Source organism: Athene noctua, chromosome Z (assembly GCF_965140245.1).
Source record: "Athene noctua chromosome Z, bAthNoc1.hap1.1, whole genome shotgun sequence".
NCBI classification, from domain to species: Eukaryota; Metazoa; Chordata; class Aves; order Strigiformes; family Strigidae; genus Athene; species Athene noctua.
Window position 1 is genome coordinate 36003353 of NC_134077.1, and position 19355 is coordinate 36022707.

The 19355-nt window shown below is 38.9% G+C and overlaps 1 protein-coding gene across 5 annotated transcripts in view; it reads right to left on the reverse strand.

The window, feature by feature from the left end:
• FER (FER tyrosine kinase) overlaps positions 1 to 19355 on the reverse strand; it is a 203155-nt gene that overhangs the window by 115971 nt on the left and 67829 nt on the right. For all 5 annotated transcript variants that reach the window (XR_012635484.1, XR_012635485.1, XM_074931319.1 and 2 more), the window contains exon 10: positions 15615 to 15804. Coding sequence is in view for 3 of the 5 variants with exons in the window: in XM_074931319.1 (XP_074787420.1) it covers positions 15615 to 15804 (190 nt within the window). In the remaining 2 variants the exon portion in view is untranslated. The remainder of the gene's footprint in view (positions 1 to 15614; positions 15805 to 19355) is intronic.

The window sequence follows — 19355 nt, forward strand, 5'->3', positions numbered from 1 at the left end:
AGAAGAAAAGGAGATTTCAATTAGAAGAACATAACCAGTGATATCTAAAACATACCACCATGATAGTACCTTTTCTGAGATCTGGCTAGGGAACTGGCGCTCACAGATTTTTCTGAAAACTCTTTTAGTACAGTACAAGAGCTCAAAGGTAAAACCAGAAGGGACAAATTCCTGGTAGCTACTGCAAATGATACATTCAATAAACTTAAGAGACAAAAAAAACATACCAGACAGGATCTGCCAGAGCAATTAAGATGTTCTTTTTGTTAAATGAATGTTAGCTTCATTCCTGGTTTGAAAACATGATTTTCCTGATGAAAAAGATGCCAGAACAACATTCACATTAAGGCTTCAAATTCAGATAATGGGGAGGACAAGGGAAATACTTGCTTTTAGAAGGCTGTATATGTCTGGCATGAGACTGGAATTTTGTGATTTATAAGCAAGAATTCTTCAAAGAAGCTTTATAAAGCTTTATAAAGAAAATAATCCTCTGCATTAGTCACTTCAGCAGTGGAGATTAGAAGTTATTTACGGGAAGCCTCAAAAACATGTAATAGACTATGGCAGTAACGCCGGTCTACCTGTTGATGAGTGGATATACTAACCACAAAACCTTTGTGAGTCTGTTTTACAGGTATTAGCACATATTAAAGGAGATGTAAACGCTGACATATATTAAAAGCTGAACATACAGTAGAACATGCCTGATGTCCATGAAGTCTACAACTTGATTTCAGCAATAAGACTAATCTCATACCTCAAAAGGCTTTTTCTTCTTCATCTATGACAAAACTAAGTATCTCAGAAAGACCACAAGTAGAAGATCAGATAAAGAATCATACTATTTTTACTTATTTTAAGCTATTAACATCAGACTCACACACAGAATGAGTTGCTGGCTGAATATGAGCTGATTATTTGAGCTGAACAGACCACCTATCTTTGGAGCACCTTCTCAGGAATAATACTATGAATTTTCTTAGTTTGCTGTTGTAGATGTGCTGATTTAGGCCCTGCCGGGACCAGAGACCATGTTGCCATTGCCCCTCCTCGACCCTCAGCCAGTCAGGTTGGAAGTGAGGCACAAACCCTGGGTTAAAATAAGAAGAAAATTTAATGCAACAGTGTAATAAGCAATCTGAACAACAACAGTAGCAATGATAACAACAATAAACAGCAATAACAGTGAACAAGACAAAAGATATACAGAGAAATACTGCAATGGTTACAGACAGCTTGCTGACGATGCTCCCCACCACCAAAGCCACAAAGGAAAAAGTTCCCTCGCTCCTGGCACCCGGAGCTGACATCAGCATGGTATGAATAACCCAGCTGGAGATCCCTTCACCCTCTCTGCTGGGGAAACTTAACCCTATCCTAGCTGAACCAGGACAGTAGATATCTAGAATTGGGCGCAGCAGTGTGCAAAGACATGATGATGTAACACAGTTAATAAACTAAAACATTCAAAGCTAATTAAAAATATATCAAGTACCCAGTAAATCCAATTAAACAACAAAGCTATTCAAAAACCATTTTCTGATAAGCTAACATTTTCTGTTTTAAACACATGTAACACCTTCCAAAGCAGCAGGAATGATGAATAATTGACATTCACATACTGTAAAACACTGCACTAGATGTAAGTTAATGTTCTACCTTCTGAATTGCAGGGAGTAGCCTGAAAAACAAGACTTACTGGTGTGAAATTTAAGAACAGCTGTATTTTCTCAGACCAAAGATGCATCCCAGGCCATGCCAGTGGCCAAATGGCCTGTAAGAAAAGAATTCTAATTTTTCATAGCATATCTTTGTCTTCTGAAGATCTGTCGTAGAAGATCTGTCTCAGTAGTATAAGATGTGATGTTTCCACATGTAACAGTCATGGAAGGATTCTTCTCCAATAATTTTTTTCGTCTTCTCTCTGAATCTATATAAATTATTACAACCCACTGCTGTAGAATCCCGTTGCACAACTTGTGTTTTTGAAAAAAATGTTCGTCTTCTTGCTTTGAATCATCTGCCTACTGTGGTTATGTCATGGCCCCTGCTTCTTGCTGATGAAAGGAGAGTGAACAACCATTATTCCCTATTCACCTTCTCCACACCACAATGCCCAACACACTGTATGTACACATCTTTATCACATTCCCCTTCGGTCTGCTTTTTCAAGACTGAAAAGCCCAATCTACTTATTTACTAATTTGACAGAAGCTCCTCCACATATCTGAGCATTACTTTGCCTTTCTGAATTCTCCTACATCATCTTTGTAATTTAGGGAGCTGAAAGTAAAAGTCGTTATATGGAGCCAGACTCTTCTAGGTGATACACAGCAAAAGGACAAGCAGCAACAGAAAATCTGCACTGAGCAAATTTCAGTTAGATACTCATAAAAAAATTCACCATGAGGACGGTGACCAAATACTGAAACACGTTTCCCTGAGAGATGTCTGTCACTGGAGCTGCTAGAACCTTAACTGCAACAAGGCAATGTGCAGCCTGACACAACATCAGAGATGACCCTGTCTCTAAGCAAGAAGTGGGACGAGATGGCCTTCCTAAGACCTCTTCCAGTTTGAATTATTCTGCAGTTTTATGGCATTTAAGAAGCAGGTGCAAATCAGCTTATACAGTGATGTCATCTTTTCTTCTCTATTCTCTGTTCCTTTCCTGAAAATTTCCAGCATGTTTTTTGGGTTTGATCACTAAATAATAGTGAACTGCTATCTTCACTAACATTTAGACCTTATTTTGAGCAGTAACTCAAAGTTCATTACTGGTATATGTGAAATTAAGCACTGTTACTACAATCTGGTCTGCAAGAATGTAATTACACAGAATGATGCTAATATTAAAAAAGAAAAAGACTACTAAAAATAATATGTATAACATATAACAAGTCAAGGAATTCACTCAACTTACTATCAAAAAATATTTGCTTTATTTCCAAATAAAGTTTTCTGCTCTTGTGATTGCTCATATGAATATTACTTTTACACCAGAATCTTGAAGGTGCCACACAGGTTAGAAAGTGATTTTCTTTTGTTCAGGGAAACAGCGACAAGGAAGAGCATTAAACAAGAGATTGGTGAACTATTTGGAGACAAAAACCTGAAAGCTTTTGGCAGATTCTACTTAAGAAAGCCTCAGAAGTCAGCAAACACTCCGTATAAATAAATTATTTTTTCCAAAAGGAGCATGAAAACTATGATTAACCCTTTGCTTTCTTTTTGAACAACTATCAGAACAGAATGTACAGTTAGGTTGTCAGCACTATGTTTTCTGTTTTAGTAAGAGTTTCAGAAGACCAATTTTTCAAGCTATGTATGTAATGTCAGGAAAACGTACTAATAATTTTAATGATGAAGGTGACATCTTCCAAACACACAAATACGTATTAGAGGTCTTCGAGGAAGCAGAGTACCTCTTAGCGGGGGCTGGAAACAAGATTTCAAGAGACATGGTGAACTTAACTTATTATATACTAAACAGCCTTTTTATTTAAAAAAAAAAAAAAAAAAAAGGATTTTGATTTCACCTAATTATAATCAAGAATATCAACTGTGCTCTAGAGAAGAAGATGATTAAATGTACTGCAGCTAAGCTGAGGCACTGAGATCCTCTCCAGTAGCTACTTTCGTGAAAGAAAAAAATAGCCACACAAAGGTTTTTGCAAGGCAGATAAAGAGGTCCCTGAAATTCAGTAATGAATTCCTGCTTTGTTTAATGAATATATCTGTACACCACTAAACCCTTACACACGTCACTCCACTGACCACATAAAGATAGCAAATAAAGACAATTTAACATACCAGTTCAGGCTTCTGAAACCCTATAGCCAAATACAGAATGAAAACATATTTTTGAAAAATCACATTTAAATGCCATTACCTTACAATACAGAACAGGGAAAATGAAGACTTCTGTCCTACAAAAACCTCAGGCTAGTGTATAAATGTTCACAGAATCGTCTAGGTTGGAAAAGACGTTGAATATCATCCAGTCCAACCATTAACCTAACACTGACAGTTCCCAACCACACCATATCCCTCAGTGCTATGTCAACCCGACTCTTAAACATCTCCAGGGATGGGGACTCCACCACCTCCCTGGGCAGCCCATTCCAATGCCCAACAACCCCTTCTGCAAAGAAATACTTCCTAATATCTAGTGTAAATCTTCCCTGGCACAACTTGAGGCCATTATCTCTTGGCCTATCGCTTGTTGCTTGGTTAAAGAGACTCATCCCCAGCTCTCTGCAACCTCCTTTCAGGGAGCTGTAGAGGGCGATGAGGTCTCCCCTCAGCCTCCTCTTCTCCAGACTAAACACCCCCAGTTCCCTCAGCCGCTCCTACTACGACCTGTGCTCCAGACCCTGCACCAGCTTCGTTGCCCTTCTCTGGACACGCTTGAGTCATTCCATGTCCTTTTTGTAGGGAGGGGCCCAAAACTGAACACAGGAATCGAGGGGCGGCCTCAGCAGTGCCGAGTACAGGGGTCAGATCCCTTCCCTGTCCCTGCTGGCCACGCTAGTGCTGACACAAGCCAGGATGCCATTGGCCTTCTTGGCCACCTGGGCACACTGCTGGCTCCTGTTCAGCCGGCTGTCAATCAACACCCCCAGGTCCCTCTCTGACTGGCAGCTCTCCAGCCACTCCTCCCCAAGCCTGTAGCGCTGCTGGGGGTTGTTGTGGCCCAAGGGCAGCCCCCGGCATTTGGCCTTATGGAAACTCCTCCAGTTGGCCTCAGCCCATGGCTCCAGCCTGTCCAGGTCTCTCTGTAGAGCCCCCCTACCCTCGAGCAGATCAACACTCCCACCCAACTTGGGGTCATCTGCAAACTGACTGAGGGTGCACTCGATCCCCTCGTCTAGATCATCAATAAAGATGTTAAACAGGAGTGGCCCCAAAACCGAGCCCTGGGGGACACCACTCGTGACCGGCCGCCAACTGGATTTAACTCCGTTCACCACAACTCTCTGGGCCCGGCCATCCAGACAGTTTTTTACCCAGTGAAGCATTCAGATATTAATTGTTTCACTGATTTCAAGAGCACTGTTATTAATCAATAATGCTATTAGTATTTGAATGCACCGATATTTTAATAATTCTTACACTGTCACTTCACTAATTCCAAGTAATAAAAAAAGATCAAATTTCCGTCAAATTTCAGTGCTTGCTATAGTTGAAAGTACCTGGTCATAACATGATCCTTCTCCTCCTTGGTTGTCATTGTCACATAACAGTAAGAGAACCCCTAATACACACACAAAGCCTCTCTATAGTTCTGTGTAAGCTCATGAAGTTGCAATGGGAGAACATAAAACAGACTACACTGAGTGTTCCTAGTTGTACTTCAGTACACAAAAGCAAGAAAAAATACATCTTCTCACATATTCTGGCAGCTCACCATCCAAAAAACCAAGCTGTTAGTCAGAGTCAACATCTGCCAGGTCAACATCTTGCTCAGCATTCAGCTGTGCTGATGCTCAAGAAAACCAAGAATCACAACAAGCCAAAGAGCTGTGAATGAACCAGTGTTCCAGGCAAGAAGTGACCAAAACAACCTTAACCACAGTCAAGAATGGGTGCAAGGTAAGTTCAATACAAACTGAATATGAATTTATTACATTTCTTCAAATGCTCTCCCTGTTTCCAGACATTTTCATCTTCCTAAGCCAGGTATAATTTTAGCTCAGAAACCAGCATTTATGATTTGACAGTTACATGTACTAACAGCATCAGATTAAGCAATCAGTGAATGAGATTTCATGAATGTGACTTGAAATTTCAAGAATATAACCATAAATTTACAAACAACATATTGCTCAAAATGTAACATCCAAAACATGCCAAGAAACTGACTGTGAGGAAATTTTGTATTTCCATCATTGAAACATTACAGTTTGTCAGACAGCTATGAAAAGAACATGCTTTTTTAGCTAGAAATACATGTGCATCCAGAAATAATTTAAAGTTAACAATGCTTAGGAGCATTTTTGATGAAAAAAGGCTAGTTTTATTCTGTACTTTATTACTGTATACATCCAGCTGAAATAGTTTCAGGTGTGTATGACCCAAATTGTACAGAAGAGAGAAATACAGTAACGCTATAACTGCTGCGCCAGAGTTGCAATCGAGATCAACACTATAGCTGTCATTTGAAGTGATGAAGTCTTCAAGGTGAAATATGTTTTAAAACTCATAATAACCATGCATGTACACAAACAGAGATTGACTTTGCCATCCTCCTCTCAAGTTAAAAAAAAAACCAAACCAAAACAAACCTGATGAAAGAAAATTCTTCATAAGGTAATGGAAGAAATGGATTTCTTCTAAATACACGCATGTGCTATGCTGCATTACTAGTATCTGGAAAACTTCATTTCTATTTGATTGTGATAAAATATCAATTGAACAGTTTTCCTTCACTAAAGATGGACATTAGTGTAGAAAACAGATTCTGTATCTTGAAGTCTTCATACACTAATTTTTCCACAGAAAGTATAAAGTCAGACAGTGGTTTTGGCACTTATTAGCAAATGACAATGTTCCATAATAGCACTTCCTTGATTGAATGGTAAAGCTTTAGGTGGCCAGTAGATAGCCTAACTTTTAAAAAGGTTAACATCTAACTCTTCAAACTTGTAAATGTTACTTTAGGACTAACAGAACTTCATTGCAACCACTGACCTAACAAAAAGAGGTAGAGTAATCCCTGCTGATCCACGTTCAAGAGAGCCATTAAAATACAGAAATTTTAACAGTGCAAAAATTTGGTGAAAGACAGTGATATGGGCTAATAATACAAAGCCACAGGTGAAGAACTTCTAAGCTACACTTTGTGTGAGGCATGAACATTTTTACAGTGCAGGCAGCTAAGGTACCAAACTATGCAGACAGTGCATCACACAATAAATTCGGCAAAATAAGCAGATATAAGTACAGCTTCCAGACATTTTTATGTGAGGATCTGGACTGTGGAATACAAAAAGTGTGGCACAAAATGGCCAAAAAACGTCAATTCCTAATGATCTCTGCAACAGTCAGTAGCTGAAGTAAGGAAACAATAAAGATCACTCGCAGCTATCACTAGTGTGTTGGTGAATCCCTGCAGAGCAGTGTACATGCCAAAAAATGTCACCTCAAACTAAAAATTATCTTTACTAACCTCAAACTTAAAATAACAGTATTAAGCTTGCCAGAAATCTATGTATACTTACATACCCTGCAGACTGAGAAACACAAATTGTTTTCCTTTTCTCATTACAGGCAAAAGCATTGTGCTGGTCATTTTAAACCTTCAGAATTCCACATAGGAAGGCAAAGCCACATTTCAGCAAGGCACAAAGCATTAACCGTTTTCAATCCTTTATTCCTGATCTGCACAGGCAAAGCTCTTCTGGTTCCACTGACTATAACGGCATCAGTATCCTGATGAAACATGATCTCATACAGCTAATCTGGCTGGCAGTTTGTAGGAATGGGATGAGAACACAGCAGAAAGAAAAATCACAGGTATGAGCTACAAGTAGGTGAATTACTGCTGCCATGGAGGCTAGTCAAAAGACGTTTCAGAAAAATATAGGGAATAGAGAGCAAAGGTAAGAGGTCAATGAGAAGGCCAATTTGGGGATTTCTTCCTAGAGATACTGAAAACAAAGTTTCACCTGACTTCAACTCAAAAGTTCCCTCCCAAAGGAGATTTTCTAAGGACGACACAGTGGGATGCCTCACACAACTGGAGTGCTGCAGTCGATGGCTACAAGCTCTTCAGGAGGGAGAGGCAGGGAAGGAGAGGCAATGGAGTGGCCCCGTATGTTAGAGAATGCTACAACAGCTCAGAAATCAAGTACAGTGATGACGGGGTTGAGAGTGTTTGGGTTAGGTTAAGGGCCAGTAAGGCAGATCTTGCTGTGGGAGTTTGCTATAGACCCCCCAACCAAAGCGGTGAGGTGAAGGAAGCTCTCTATAAACAGTTGGGAGAAATCCCACGGTCACTTGCCGTTGTTCTTGTGGGGGACTTTAACCTCCTGGGTATCTGCTGGGAACACAACACAGCAGAGAGGGAACATTCCAGGAGGTTTCTGGAGTGTGTGGAGGATAACTGCCTCACACAGCTGGTGAGCGAGCGGACCAGGGAAGGAGACCTCCTGGAGCTGCTTCTGGTGAACAGGGAAGAGCTTGGGGGGAAGGTAAAGGTTGGAGGCTGTCTAGGGTGCAGTGATCATGAGGTGACTGAGTTTGCAATCCTTGGAGAAACAAAGAGAGGGGTTAGTAAAACTGCCACCTTGGACTTCCAGGGGGCTAACTTTGACCTGTTCAAAAGACTGATTGGCAGAATCCCTTGGGAGGCTGCCCTGAAGGAAATGGGAGTCCAGGAAGGCTGGACATACTTCAAGAGAGAAGTCTTAAAGGCACAGGAGCAGGCTGTTCCCGGGTGCCAGAAAACAAGCAGGCAGGGAAGGAGAGTGGTCTGGCTAAACAGGGACCTTTGGCTGGATCTCAAGGACAAAAGGAGAATCTGTGACCTTTGGAAGAGGGGGCAGGTCTCTCATGGAGACTGCAAAGATGTAGTGAAGTTATGCAGGGAGAACATCAGGAGAGCCAAAGCACAGCTAGAGCTCAACTTGGCTGCAGCTGTTAAAGATAATAAAAAATGTTTCCATTCCTGGCTTGTATCAGAAATAGTGTGACCAGCAGAAGTAGGGAGGTGATAGTGCCCCTGTACTCTGCACTGGTGAGGCCACACCTGGAGTATTGTGTCCAGTTTTGGGCACCTCAATACGAGAGAGATATCGAGGTGCTGGAGCGAGTGCAGAGGAGGGCAATGGAGCTGGTGAAGGGCCTGGAGAATAAATCCTGTGAGGAGCGATTGAAGGAGCTGGGACTGTTCAGTTTGAGGAGGAGAAGGCTGAGGGGAGACCTCATCACTCTCTACAACTCCCTGAAAGGACATTGTAGAGAGGTTGGTGCTGGTCTCTTCTCACAGGTAATTAGTGACAGAACAAGGGGGAATGGCTTTAAACTGCAACAGGGGAGGTTCAGACTGGACATTAGGAAAAAATGTTTCACAGCAAGAGTGGTCAGACAGTGGAATAAGCTGCCCAGGGAGGGGGTGGAGTCACCATCCCTGGATGTGTTTAAGGGTTGTTTAGATGAGATGTTGGGGGATATGGTGTAGGGGAGAACTTTGTAGAGTAGGGCTGATGGTTGGACTTGATGATCCCAAGGGTCTTTTCCAACATGAATGATTCTGTGACTGCATCTCTTTGTAGTTCAGCATTTTATATCCAAAGGAGAAGATATGGATAGGCAACTGAAACAACTAACTGGACACTGTACTGGCTGCATAAATTGAAAACTGAAGCTATGGGAGCAAGTAGGCACCAATCAAAAAGGCAGAGCACTGCACCAACTGGGGGATACGCACCCCCAAAGATATCCAAATACAGACATTTATAAACATAGCATGAACTCGATACAGCATGCTGTATACAGGTCAATAACTTTAACTAGAATGCATTGCTATCCTGGTTCAGCTAGGACAGGGTTTAGTTTCTCCTAAGCAGGGGGAAGGGATCTGCAGCCGGATTTTTCATACCATGCTGATGTCAGGTCCGGCATGGCAGTGTGGGAACTTTTTCCTTTGTGGCTTTGGTCACAGGAAGCACGGGGCTGTCTGTAACCATTGCGGTATTTCTCTGTATATCTTTTGTCTTGTTTACTGTTATTACTGTTTATTGTTGTTATCATTGCTACTGTTGTTGTTCCGATTGTTTATCACACCGTTGTATTAAATTTCTTCTTATTTTAACCCGGGGTTTGTGCCTCACTTCCAGCCTGACTGGCTGGGGGTGGGGGACGGGCAACAGCAACATGGTCTTCGGTCCCGGCAGGGCCTAAACCAACACAATTGCTCGGTAACAGAAGGAATGCCATAGTCTTTCCAGATCTCATTAAATATATATTCAAAAAGCTGTCATTTGGATTTGGTTGCTTTTTAGTCACAGGTATCCATAGTAATGCCTGCTAAAGAAATGTGTCTGACAAATGCAGTGGTGAAGTCCAGATTTTAGGCATTTAAGACTAAACTTTGTGACAGCTGCAACACACAACTTTAGGAACATATCTGATGTAGGCTTTATGAATAATCTTTGTAGGGTGCCAATTTAAAAATCAAGCTTTTATTCCTATAAATAATATATACTGACATAAGTACTGCAAATATACTAGTCATCTTGTTCAGAACGGACATGCCTAATATGCAAATACCCACTACCTTCTCAAATAAGGGAAACACCACCACAAATATCTGCCAATTTAGACAACAGAAAAACAAAAATGCAAACCCAATAAATAGGCAGTGTTCAAACTCTACTCTAAGTAAAGCCTATGGTCCACTGAACTCATGTCATACCTCAGATCACAGCTGTATAAATCATAAACACTAACAAGACTGTTCTGAAAATACAGACCTCAGGGAGGAAAGATTCAGTGTGTAAGTCTCCGTAATGGTTCCACAGACTAACAGATTTCAATCCTATCCTGGGTTCATAAATTGTATCTAGCACAATGAGCCAGAATAAATTAGGTAGCATTTCTCTTGCAGAATTACAAAAGACTTTTGAGTTGTTATGCTCAGAGATCAACAGGAGTCTAACATAAGTTCTCCATAAGTGCTCCATAAGTTCTGGCTGTAAGTCAGCAAGCAAGCAGCCAGCAATCTAGGTAAGCAGCCCAAAGCAAAGATCACTTAGCTGAACTTCAGCTGTCCAGGTATCACAACAAATACAACTGTTTATTTCCAAGTCTTTTACAAATTAATAGCTGCAATTTCTACATGACCGCACTGGAAGCGTTTCCTCTACTGAGATGAAAATAAGAGAAAGTATAAACAATGCTGCACAGACTTACTTTGGCCGTTTCTATTGACAAGAAACAAGATCCTGGGATAGCACAGTGGAAACCTACAAGGTTTGTAAATACATAAATCAAGTAACCTAACACATGCCCTCACATATTAGTTTTATATAAATGTCATGAGCCACAAATTAGTAGAGGATTGCTCACTTGGACAGATAAACAAGGGAGTTTGTTTGGCAGTGCATTACAAAGCATAGGAATGACTCAATTCTTCTGAGTCAGTGAGAAAAAAAAGTAATATTTTTATTTCTACCATCAAGCTTTCTGCTGCTGCTGCAATGGGCTGTCACAGAAGTTAACCGTCTTCCCTGCATCTGTTCAAAAATAAAGATACTATATAGCCTGTAACAGTATGGGAGAAGGAGACCCCCTAGAGTGTGGGTACATCTCTCAGCAGATGATGTTTCAGGGCCTTATGATACGTTATCTCAAATGCATTTAATGAAGCATCTTTAATCACATAACCAAATCCTGTAAATCCTTTCATATCTATGTAATTGACTTTAAAAATTCAAAACTTATAAACTGATTAAATTTGTCAATTGTTATTTTAGTGAGAATCCTGAAACCCAAACCTGAAAACTATTGGTTTGTTGATCACACTATTAGGAGCAGTGGGTCATGGCTTCCAGAAAGCAGGGATGGAAATATAAAGCATTCACATTAGGAATATAGAAAGGTACTTTTAGAATAATTTACAAATGTTAGAACTTTAGCACCATTTTATGCCTTTAATATTTTTTCCTCCATAACCACTGAGAACTTTTTAAAAATATACCACAATATTCACCAAAGGCTGGTTTATCTTAAAGAAACAGTGACATTATACTGTTGCTCCATGGGCAGTACTGCTGCACAGATCTTTTAGCTGTCTTGTGTGCAGTTGAAGACCGTGCATTACAGTCTATGTTACAGTCGTATTTTATTATTTGTGAAAAAAAAAAAATAATCAAGAAAATCAGAACAAAACCAAACCACACCACTATTTCAGATTACTTAGATGTTAGATAGATAAGAATGAACATTTTTTCTTCCATATTTCTGTCTCATACGCATTTTTTAAACATATGTAATGATGAAAAATATTGATTATTCAGTCATAACTAGTCTTCTGTCACTGAGCTCCACCTGCTGATAAGTCTTTCAAGTATTGCACAGCCTGCATATCAAGTCTCAGTTTTATTAATGGTTCCAGTATAATGCTACAGTATGCAAAATAAATCTATATGAAACATATTTTGAGAAAACCATATAGTTTTAAATACATATTCTTAAAAATAATGGACTTGTACCTTTATGGGCTCTGTTTTTATCATGTAAAGAAGAAGGGGATGACATATTAAAGTGGCATGAAGATTTCATTGTATTATTGCTAAACAAAATGAGTTACTAATTTATATTACCTAAATCTATTGTCAGGCTTAAGCACTCCCTGAAGATCTCCTATTCTGTAACAATTTCCAAGTCAATACTGATGCTGTAATTTTAAAGTCTTACTATGAAATGCAAACCACCATCATTGTTTAATTACCTGAGTAAATATTTAACTGGCACTGAAATATTCCAAATATACCTGATTTTTTTTCCTAAACATTCAGATCATTAGATATATAAAAGTTTTGTTGTTGCTGGTTTTTTTGTTTTAATTAGGGTGGATTACTGCCATGCTCTGTTGATCATATTAATAGCAAGAACAGTATATGTATCTTAGGACAGATAACAGGCCATAACTGACTGAACATCTAAATGCTTAGAAGTTCAAGATTCCAGTTGCTGGTTAATTTTTGTAAAGTGACATAACAACTTGGATACTACAGCACTGTGGTAAAGGAACAGTTGTTTACAAGGAATAACAAGCTTTTTCCTAGTATCTATCTCCATACTATAAGTACAGAAGAAAAAGTTAACTATGAGTCTCCCAATTATATAGCGCATAGTATCATAACTGCATAACTCTAAGGGGCTCAAGACATTATTTTAAACTTGCAGCACCTTCAGCATTAAAATTACCTCTGTCTTGCCCAGTTACCTCAGTAGAAATGTATAAATCCTAGAAACAAGAAAACATATTTTATTTTTCCACATATGATGCCAAAATTGTAAATGCAATGTTCAGGAATGGCCAAAACCAGAATTTTTTTAGCTCCTTGTTATGCTATCACAATTAAGGAAAACATAATCATCCAGTAATTACCTTTTTTCTTAAAATGTGTACATGACCACCAATACACATCTAACATTCTACAAACAATATATTGATCAAACCAAACCATATGAAAGAGACTAACAAAATATGAAAGTTAATACAGTTAACAGAGGCAAAAAAAGAACAAGGAAATGAAGTTATAACTCACGTAACAACACTGTCTATAAAAACACATCAAACAGCATTTTAGAATTTCATTCCTTGTTAGTATTCTATTGCACCGTTACCTAATGTAAGAGATGCAAAAGAGAATTTGCAAATTATTCCACTACTAAATTGGCTGTATTTATATGATACCATATAAATAGAGACATGAAACTTCACAAAGTTGGTTTTTATATCATACTTATAATTGTAAATTACAAAAAAAAGAAATCCACTTGTGACTGAATACATGAAAATGTACCTCATATGCATACTCACAACAAAAGTCAGTTAAGATTTTGTCATTCTTAGAAAAAGAGTTTGCAAAACAAGTGTTTATGATGAATTTCTGAGGAGAAATAAATAACCCCTCTCAAATGTAGTATCAGACAACATTTAGATGAACTGCTTTTAGATAAAGAGGAGAAACCTAAATGGATTTATAGCTGAAGAAACAATGATCCTCTTGTATGATACCAGGATGAGCAATCAACAGCAAGAACATTTAATTTCTGATTGTTCAGCAGCTGTATAATTTTAAGAAGTTTTACTTTAAAAAAACCCTTACAAAAATCACCAGGTTGCTTATTTATACAAACAGCACATCAATGTATTATTTTTTCATGTTGAGATACAGTCAAGACTGTATCTCAAGGTAAAGCAATTTGAAAAAACCTTAGTCTTCAGTTGTATCTATCACTTTTTAGTCAATTTTACTAGCACAGGATAGTAAATAGCTAAACAAAAGGGGTATTTGTCTGTCTTATATAATTTACTCAAGAGAAATCACCAACCACTTAAGTCATAGTCCATTATTTTTCATGATGTGTACAAATTATGAGACTAAATCTTCCAAAGCCAAAACAGTGGCATTTTTCTTACTCTCAGCACATTTAATCCATGCAAAAATGTATTTCTAGCATCATTTGAGAAATCTCAGTATGTACCTCCTCCAGAAAAAAAATATGATACATTACAATTTATTTCAAAAAAATTATCAGGTAATAATTCTTCACTGTGTATTGTACACATATGTAAGGATTATTTTCTCCCACCCATTGAAAGAGAGACTTGGGACACCAGAAGAGCACCTTTAGTAAACTTGAACTGAGGTAGAAGAATACCATTTTCTTGGTGTTTCAGTCTTTCAGACTCATGATCTCAACTAACCCTTACAGACAATATTCACTAGCACTACTAGAGGATATTACATGAAATAACTAACAAGATAGCCAATCCAAAATGATTGCAAGCCCCCTAATCTTTCACAATTGTTATCCTGGATCCTTAATTTCTCCTTCTCCATGTTTTTGTGCTTTATCAACTCCTCCTATATCATGACAAGCATACCAGCTTTGTAAAATAAAGTTTTGTACCAGGGAAAATAGCAACCACCTGCTAGTGCCTTGTAAATATTAAACAGTAGTAGTGGAAGAAAGAGAACACTGACAATTAAGTATAACCGTAGAATGGGAATGGAAGAAAAAACAAACGTGGTTCTGCAAATTGAGAAAACAAATGCATTCCTCTAGAAACAACCATTTCAATATCATTTTACTGAGCTGCTGCTCTGTGGGCCAAAAGAAATGGCAGGCTAAACCTCTAAAGGAAGTAAGTCACAAGCATCTCATATGTGTCAAACCTAATTCATAAACACAAACACTACTGCTTGACCCTTCAGTAAACAGGTACTCTGCTTTTTAAAACACCCTATTATCTCTACACATAGCTACATACAATTGAGAAAAGGAAGTCACACAAAATATTAGCAAAGTACTTATTTAAGTTACATGGGGTTTCACCATGGAACAAAAAGTTCCTTTTGATTATTAAGAGCATGTAAACATTTAAAAATAAGTTGTGAAGAAGCTAGTGTTTGTTTCTGTTTAAAAAGAAGAGCAATTCAGTATGTAAAATTCATTTTTCAATTATACAATATGTGAAGTGAGTCCAACAGCTTTTACTGTTAGTTTTCTATCTGCAACTGTGTATGTATTTTAACACAGCCGATGAAATTACCAATAGCCAATCAGTCATGTTTACTAAATCTGTGTATTAACTTACACTTTTGATTATACAAGTCTAACAAGAACATAAGCATTAAGTGTATAATAGACGACCAAACCAAACCCACAGACATACAGACTGTGTTAAATGTTACTGCAATTTAAAAAAATAAATCACACAACTGAACTGTTTTTCTAAACAGGTCTCTGCTAATGTAAAGTGAAGTTTATTCACTTCTGCAATCCTTGTGAATATCCTGAGACTCTGATCTGAGGACTGAAAAACAATAGCAAGGCTGCCCAATTCAGTAAAACAATTTAAAACTTACCATAGAAGTCACTGATCGAGCATCTTCTTCATAATTCACTACAGGTGGTGGCTCCTTCCCGTCATTCTCTTGAACCTTTTGTTCCAGTAGTTCTTTCTGGGCAGCAAATTTTGCCTCAGAGCATCTTAATTGCTGAACTGTTTGCTTAAGTTCTTCCAGGGCTTGTTTTTGGCTCAGCAAGAGTACAATACTGCAGAGAAAAAACCCCAAACAATTTAAAAATATACCTAATTTAAAACACATACTTTGTTTCCTAAAAGCTAAAAAAAAAAAAGCATGAAAATTCCTCGAGAATTATTTGTTCAAAGGCATAAACACATGAAGCAATTCTAGAAAATCTGCAAAGCTACAAGACAGTGCAAGCAAACACCTGCTTTGCTATTCTCTCTTCTCAAGCTATCACAAAAATCATGTTGTAAAAAATAAAAATGAAACTAATATTTTCATCCACTTTTAATTAGATTTAAAAACACTGGAGTTGCTCAACTTTTAGAGAATAAATACATTTTTAGATTATTATTTCCAGTGATGAGAAATCTACTGCAATCCATACAGGTGTTGTAATAATAATTTGCACTATTAAACCCACCTTACATTCAGTAGAAATTCACCTGGTATCAAGTCAAAGATATCTATTGTCTCTTCTGGACTGAAATGTCCTCTATTGCCAAAGTATTTCTGGAATGTAGTCTAACCTTCTTATAGTGCTAAATAAATTGAACTCGGTAATTAAAAGCTATTTTTTCTTGTCTTCTGCATGTTTTTACAGCTCTTCTCTGAATACCCCTCATACCCCTAAATACTCCTAGACAGACAAACATAATTCAACCATTACTGAAGGACAAGCATACCTCTTAGAACATCTGCAGGTACCTAGATGACTATTATGCTCAAGAACTGCCAAAACAAAAGGTGGACAAAAGCTACCTAAAAGACAGAACCATCCACAGTACAACACAGACACCCTCAAAAGCACTCAGCCGGAACCTAGTGACACATGGTTTATAGAGTTCTCAGTCTGTGAGAACAGATGAACGAGGTAGAGGGAGCCGAACCATGAAGAATGACAGTATTCTGTCACTCTGTAGCTTCAGAATAACCCCGATGAGACAGACCCTCCCTGCAAGCCCTACCCTTGGAGAAAAAAAGAAATTTGAAAATCTTTCATATTGAGACTGGTCCTTTACAGATGCTGAGCCACATGACTATTCCAAGAGGTTCCAAAGTGATAAGGAACCATCTGTAATAAAACCCTTATTGGCAGGAAAAGATAAAAATCATATCCCTATAGATGAGCATTGCACTAAATCACCAAAGAACAGAACTCCGTGCAACAAGCAGAATGATCATTCATGTAAGAAGCGTGACGGTCCGATGAAACCATAGTTAGTACTTCAGCCATGCGGTAAAGAACTTCAGCAAAGGAAATGGATTCTATGGAAACGCCGGAGCTCTACAGGCAACGGCAGGGAGGCGCGGCAAGAGGAGGGGTCCTGTGGAGGTGGTACCACACTTTTCGGAGGTTGAACTTCCCTATCTCAAGTGACTCTGTGAAGAGCCAATAGAGAAGCCGTTTTCATGACCTGTGTGCTAAAAGGAAAGGTCAAACTACGGTCACACCTGCAGGGAGGGGGGAGTAACTCCCCAGCGACCCCCAAGCACGCCGACTCACTTCCAGAAGAATCTGAAGACAGAAGCCGCGCATGTACCGAAAGCAAGAAGCATTCTAGAAACATAAACTGCGTATGATGCCTAATTAGCCTAACGAGTTCAAGTGCTCAACCCGGAGGAGGGGCAAGGAATTACAAAAGCACAGAAGTCAACGTGGGTAGCTGCACCCCTCCAGAACGAGATTGCTAGGCTGGCTGGACCGACGATGGAAGCAGGACTGATGAAATCTTCCTTTTAGTCGCTCTCTCTCCCCTTTTGTCTCCCATTCTTATTCTGTATGCCTGCATATAAGGCAAGGCTTGTCGGGGCATGTTTAAGGCTTATCGGGGTATGTAATAAAATCTGCCACTAGTCGGCAGTTTAATGCCTGTTGCAGAGGTTTCTTAGTTTTCATGCCAATTATCTGTTGTGAGCCAATAAAAATACAGTTTTGTGAATTGAAGGATCCTTGGTGTGGTTTCACCTTAATCCTGACCTAGGAATCAGCAAATCTGAGTTTCAATTTCTCGAGATGACAAGAAAGAAAGCTACGATATATGAAGACACAACTAGAGGACCTGAAACTGAGGTCTGACACAAGACTGCACACATTTAAAAGCATCACATGAAGAAATGGAAGAACATTATCTTGAGGATAATGTCAGGATAATTGTTCATCTGGTCCTCATTAGGAGAAAAAAAAAGAGTTCAACCTATGAAAATTATAGCCTTCCACCATTAGCAAGGCTTTGGTGAATATACACTGACTAGAACGAGAACATCCCAAACACTGAATGGTTTCAACTCATCGTGATCTGGAGATAAGAAAACATACCCTGCAAGTTAAAAGTCACAAGTTCCTGAACTGTGGCAAGACGGATTATCGCCTAATTGGTTTACACACAACTGACATCAAATGATCCCCATTCCACCTATGCAAGAGTAACTAAAACCTATAAAATTATTTGCCTGTGTCTTGCATAAGTGCAGCCTTTATAGTCCTTGTGGCTAGCAAGAGTTACCAGCAACCTCACAGAGTCAGATCTTGTGTGAAGAATCCTTTCAAGACCAGAACAGGGCAACAGGTTAGTAAGTGGTAAAAAGGTGAATCAAATCAAAACCCAAATATTCAATATGCTATCATGTCACAAGGGCTTATGGTATGCTTGACAGTAAACATATATAAATGAAATATAATTAAAACACTCTATGTGTTGCAGGTGGTATCATCATTTGAAGGCAGAAAGGGATATTGGTGCCAGGGTATTAGTACCAATACAGCTACATATTGAGGAGGAAGACAAAATCAGAGACCTGGAGATACACTTCTGCACACAGCCTAATGAAAAGTGTATACACAAAGATCAATCTGTAGTGTTGCCAGAATTAGATACCAATAAATGCTTTGAAGCCTCAGCTCAGATTGCCACTGCAAAGTCAGTGAACAACTCAGAACCCATGGTACTGAAGCTGTGTCAGGAATAAGTGGGGAGAGAGCTGAAGTCCAAACTGGTTCAAGTGAGGATATAGAAAACATGATTTTGCAGCTTTTTACCATCATTTTGTCCAGATAAAACAGACGAGATTTCCTCAGCACTGAAGGGTGAAGCTCAGCACTTTGCATTTGGAGTATAGTTCCTCACTTTATTTTCTGGAAAAGACTTGCATTGCACCAAATGAATGACATCTGGCTCAAAAAGCAAGCTTTCATTTATTGCTCAACTACCTTTACACTTCTCCTTGCCTTGCAGCACTGAGACCAGTGTCATATGCTATGACAGCAGTCAAGAACACAGACAAGGTCTTCTAGGGACCGCGAGTATGAGCAAAAGTATACCGATCCCTCTGCACTGCTGTTAAAAGGTGAAAACGGGGTCTGTTGGAGGAAGGCAGGACCAATCACAAAAAAGAACTGGGGTGATTTCAGGGAAACATTTATCTTACAACCAGAAAACTACACCAGATTTCACGCCTTTTAATAAGACCTACAGGTACTGGTACAGTCTGAACTGAAATCATCTCTTCAATACCACAAACATCTGCTACAGAATCAGTCACAAAAGCCTACCCACAGCAAGAAACACAGGGATG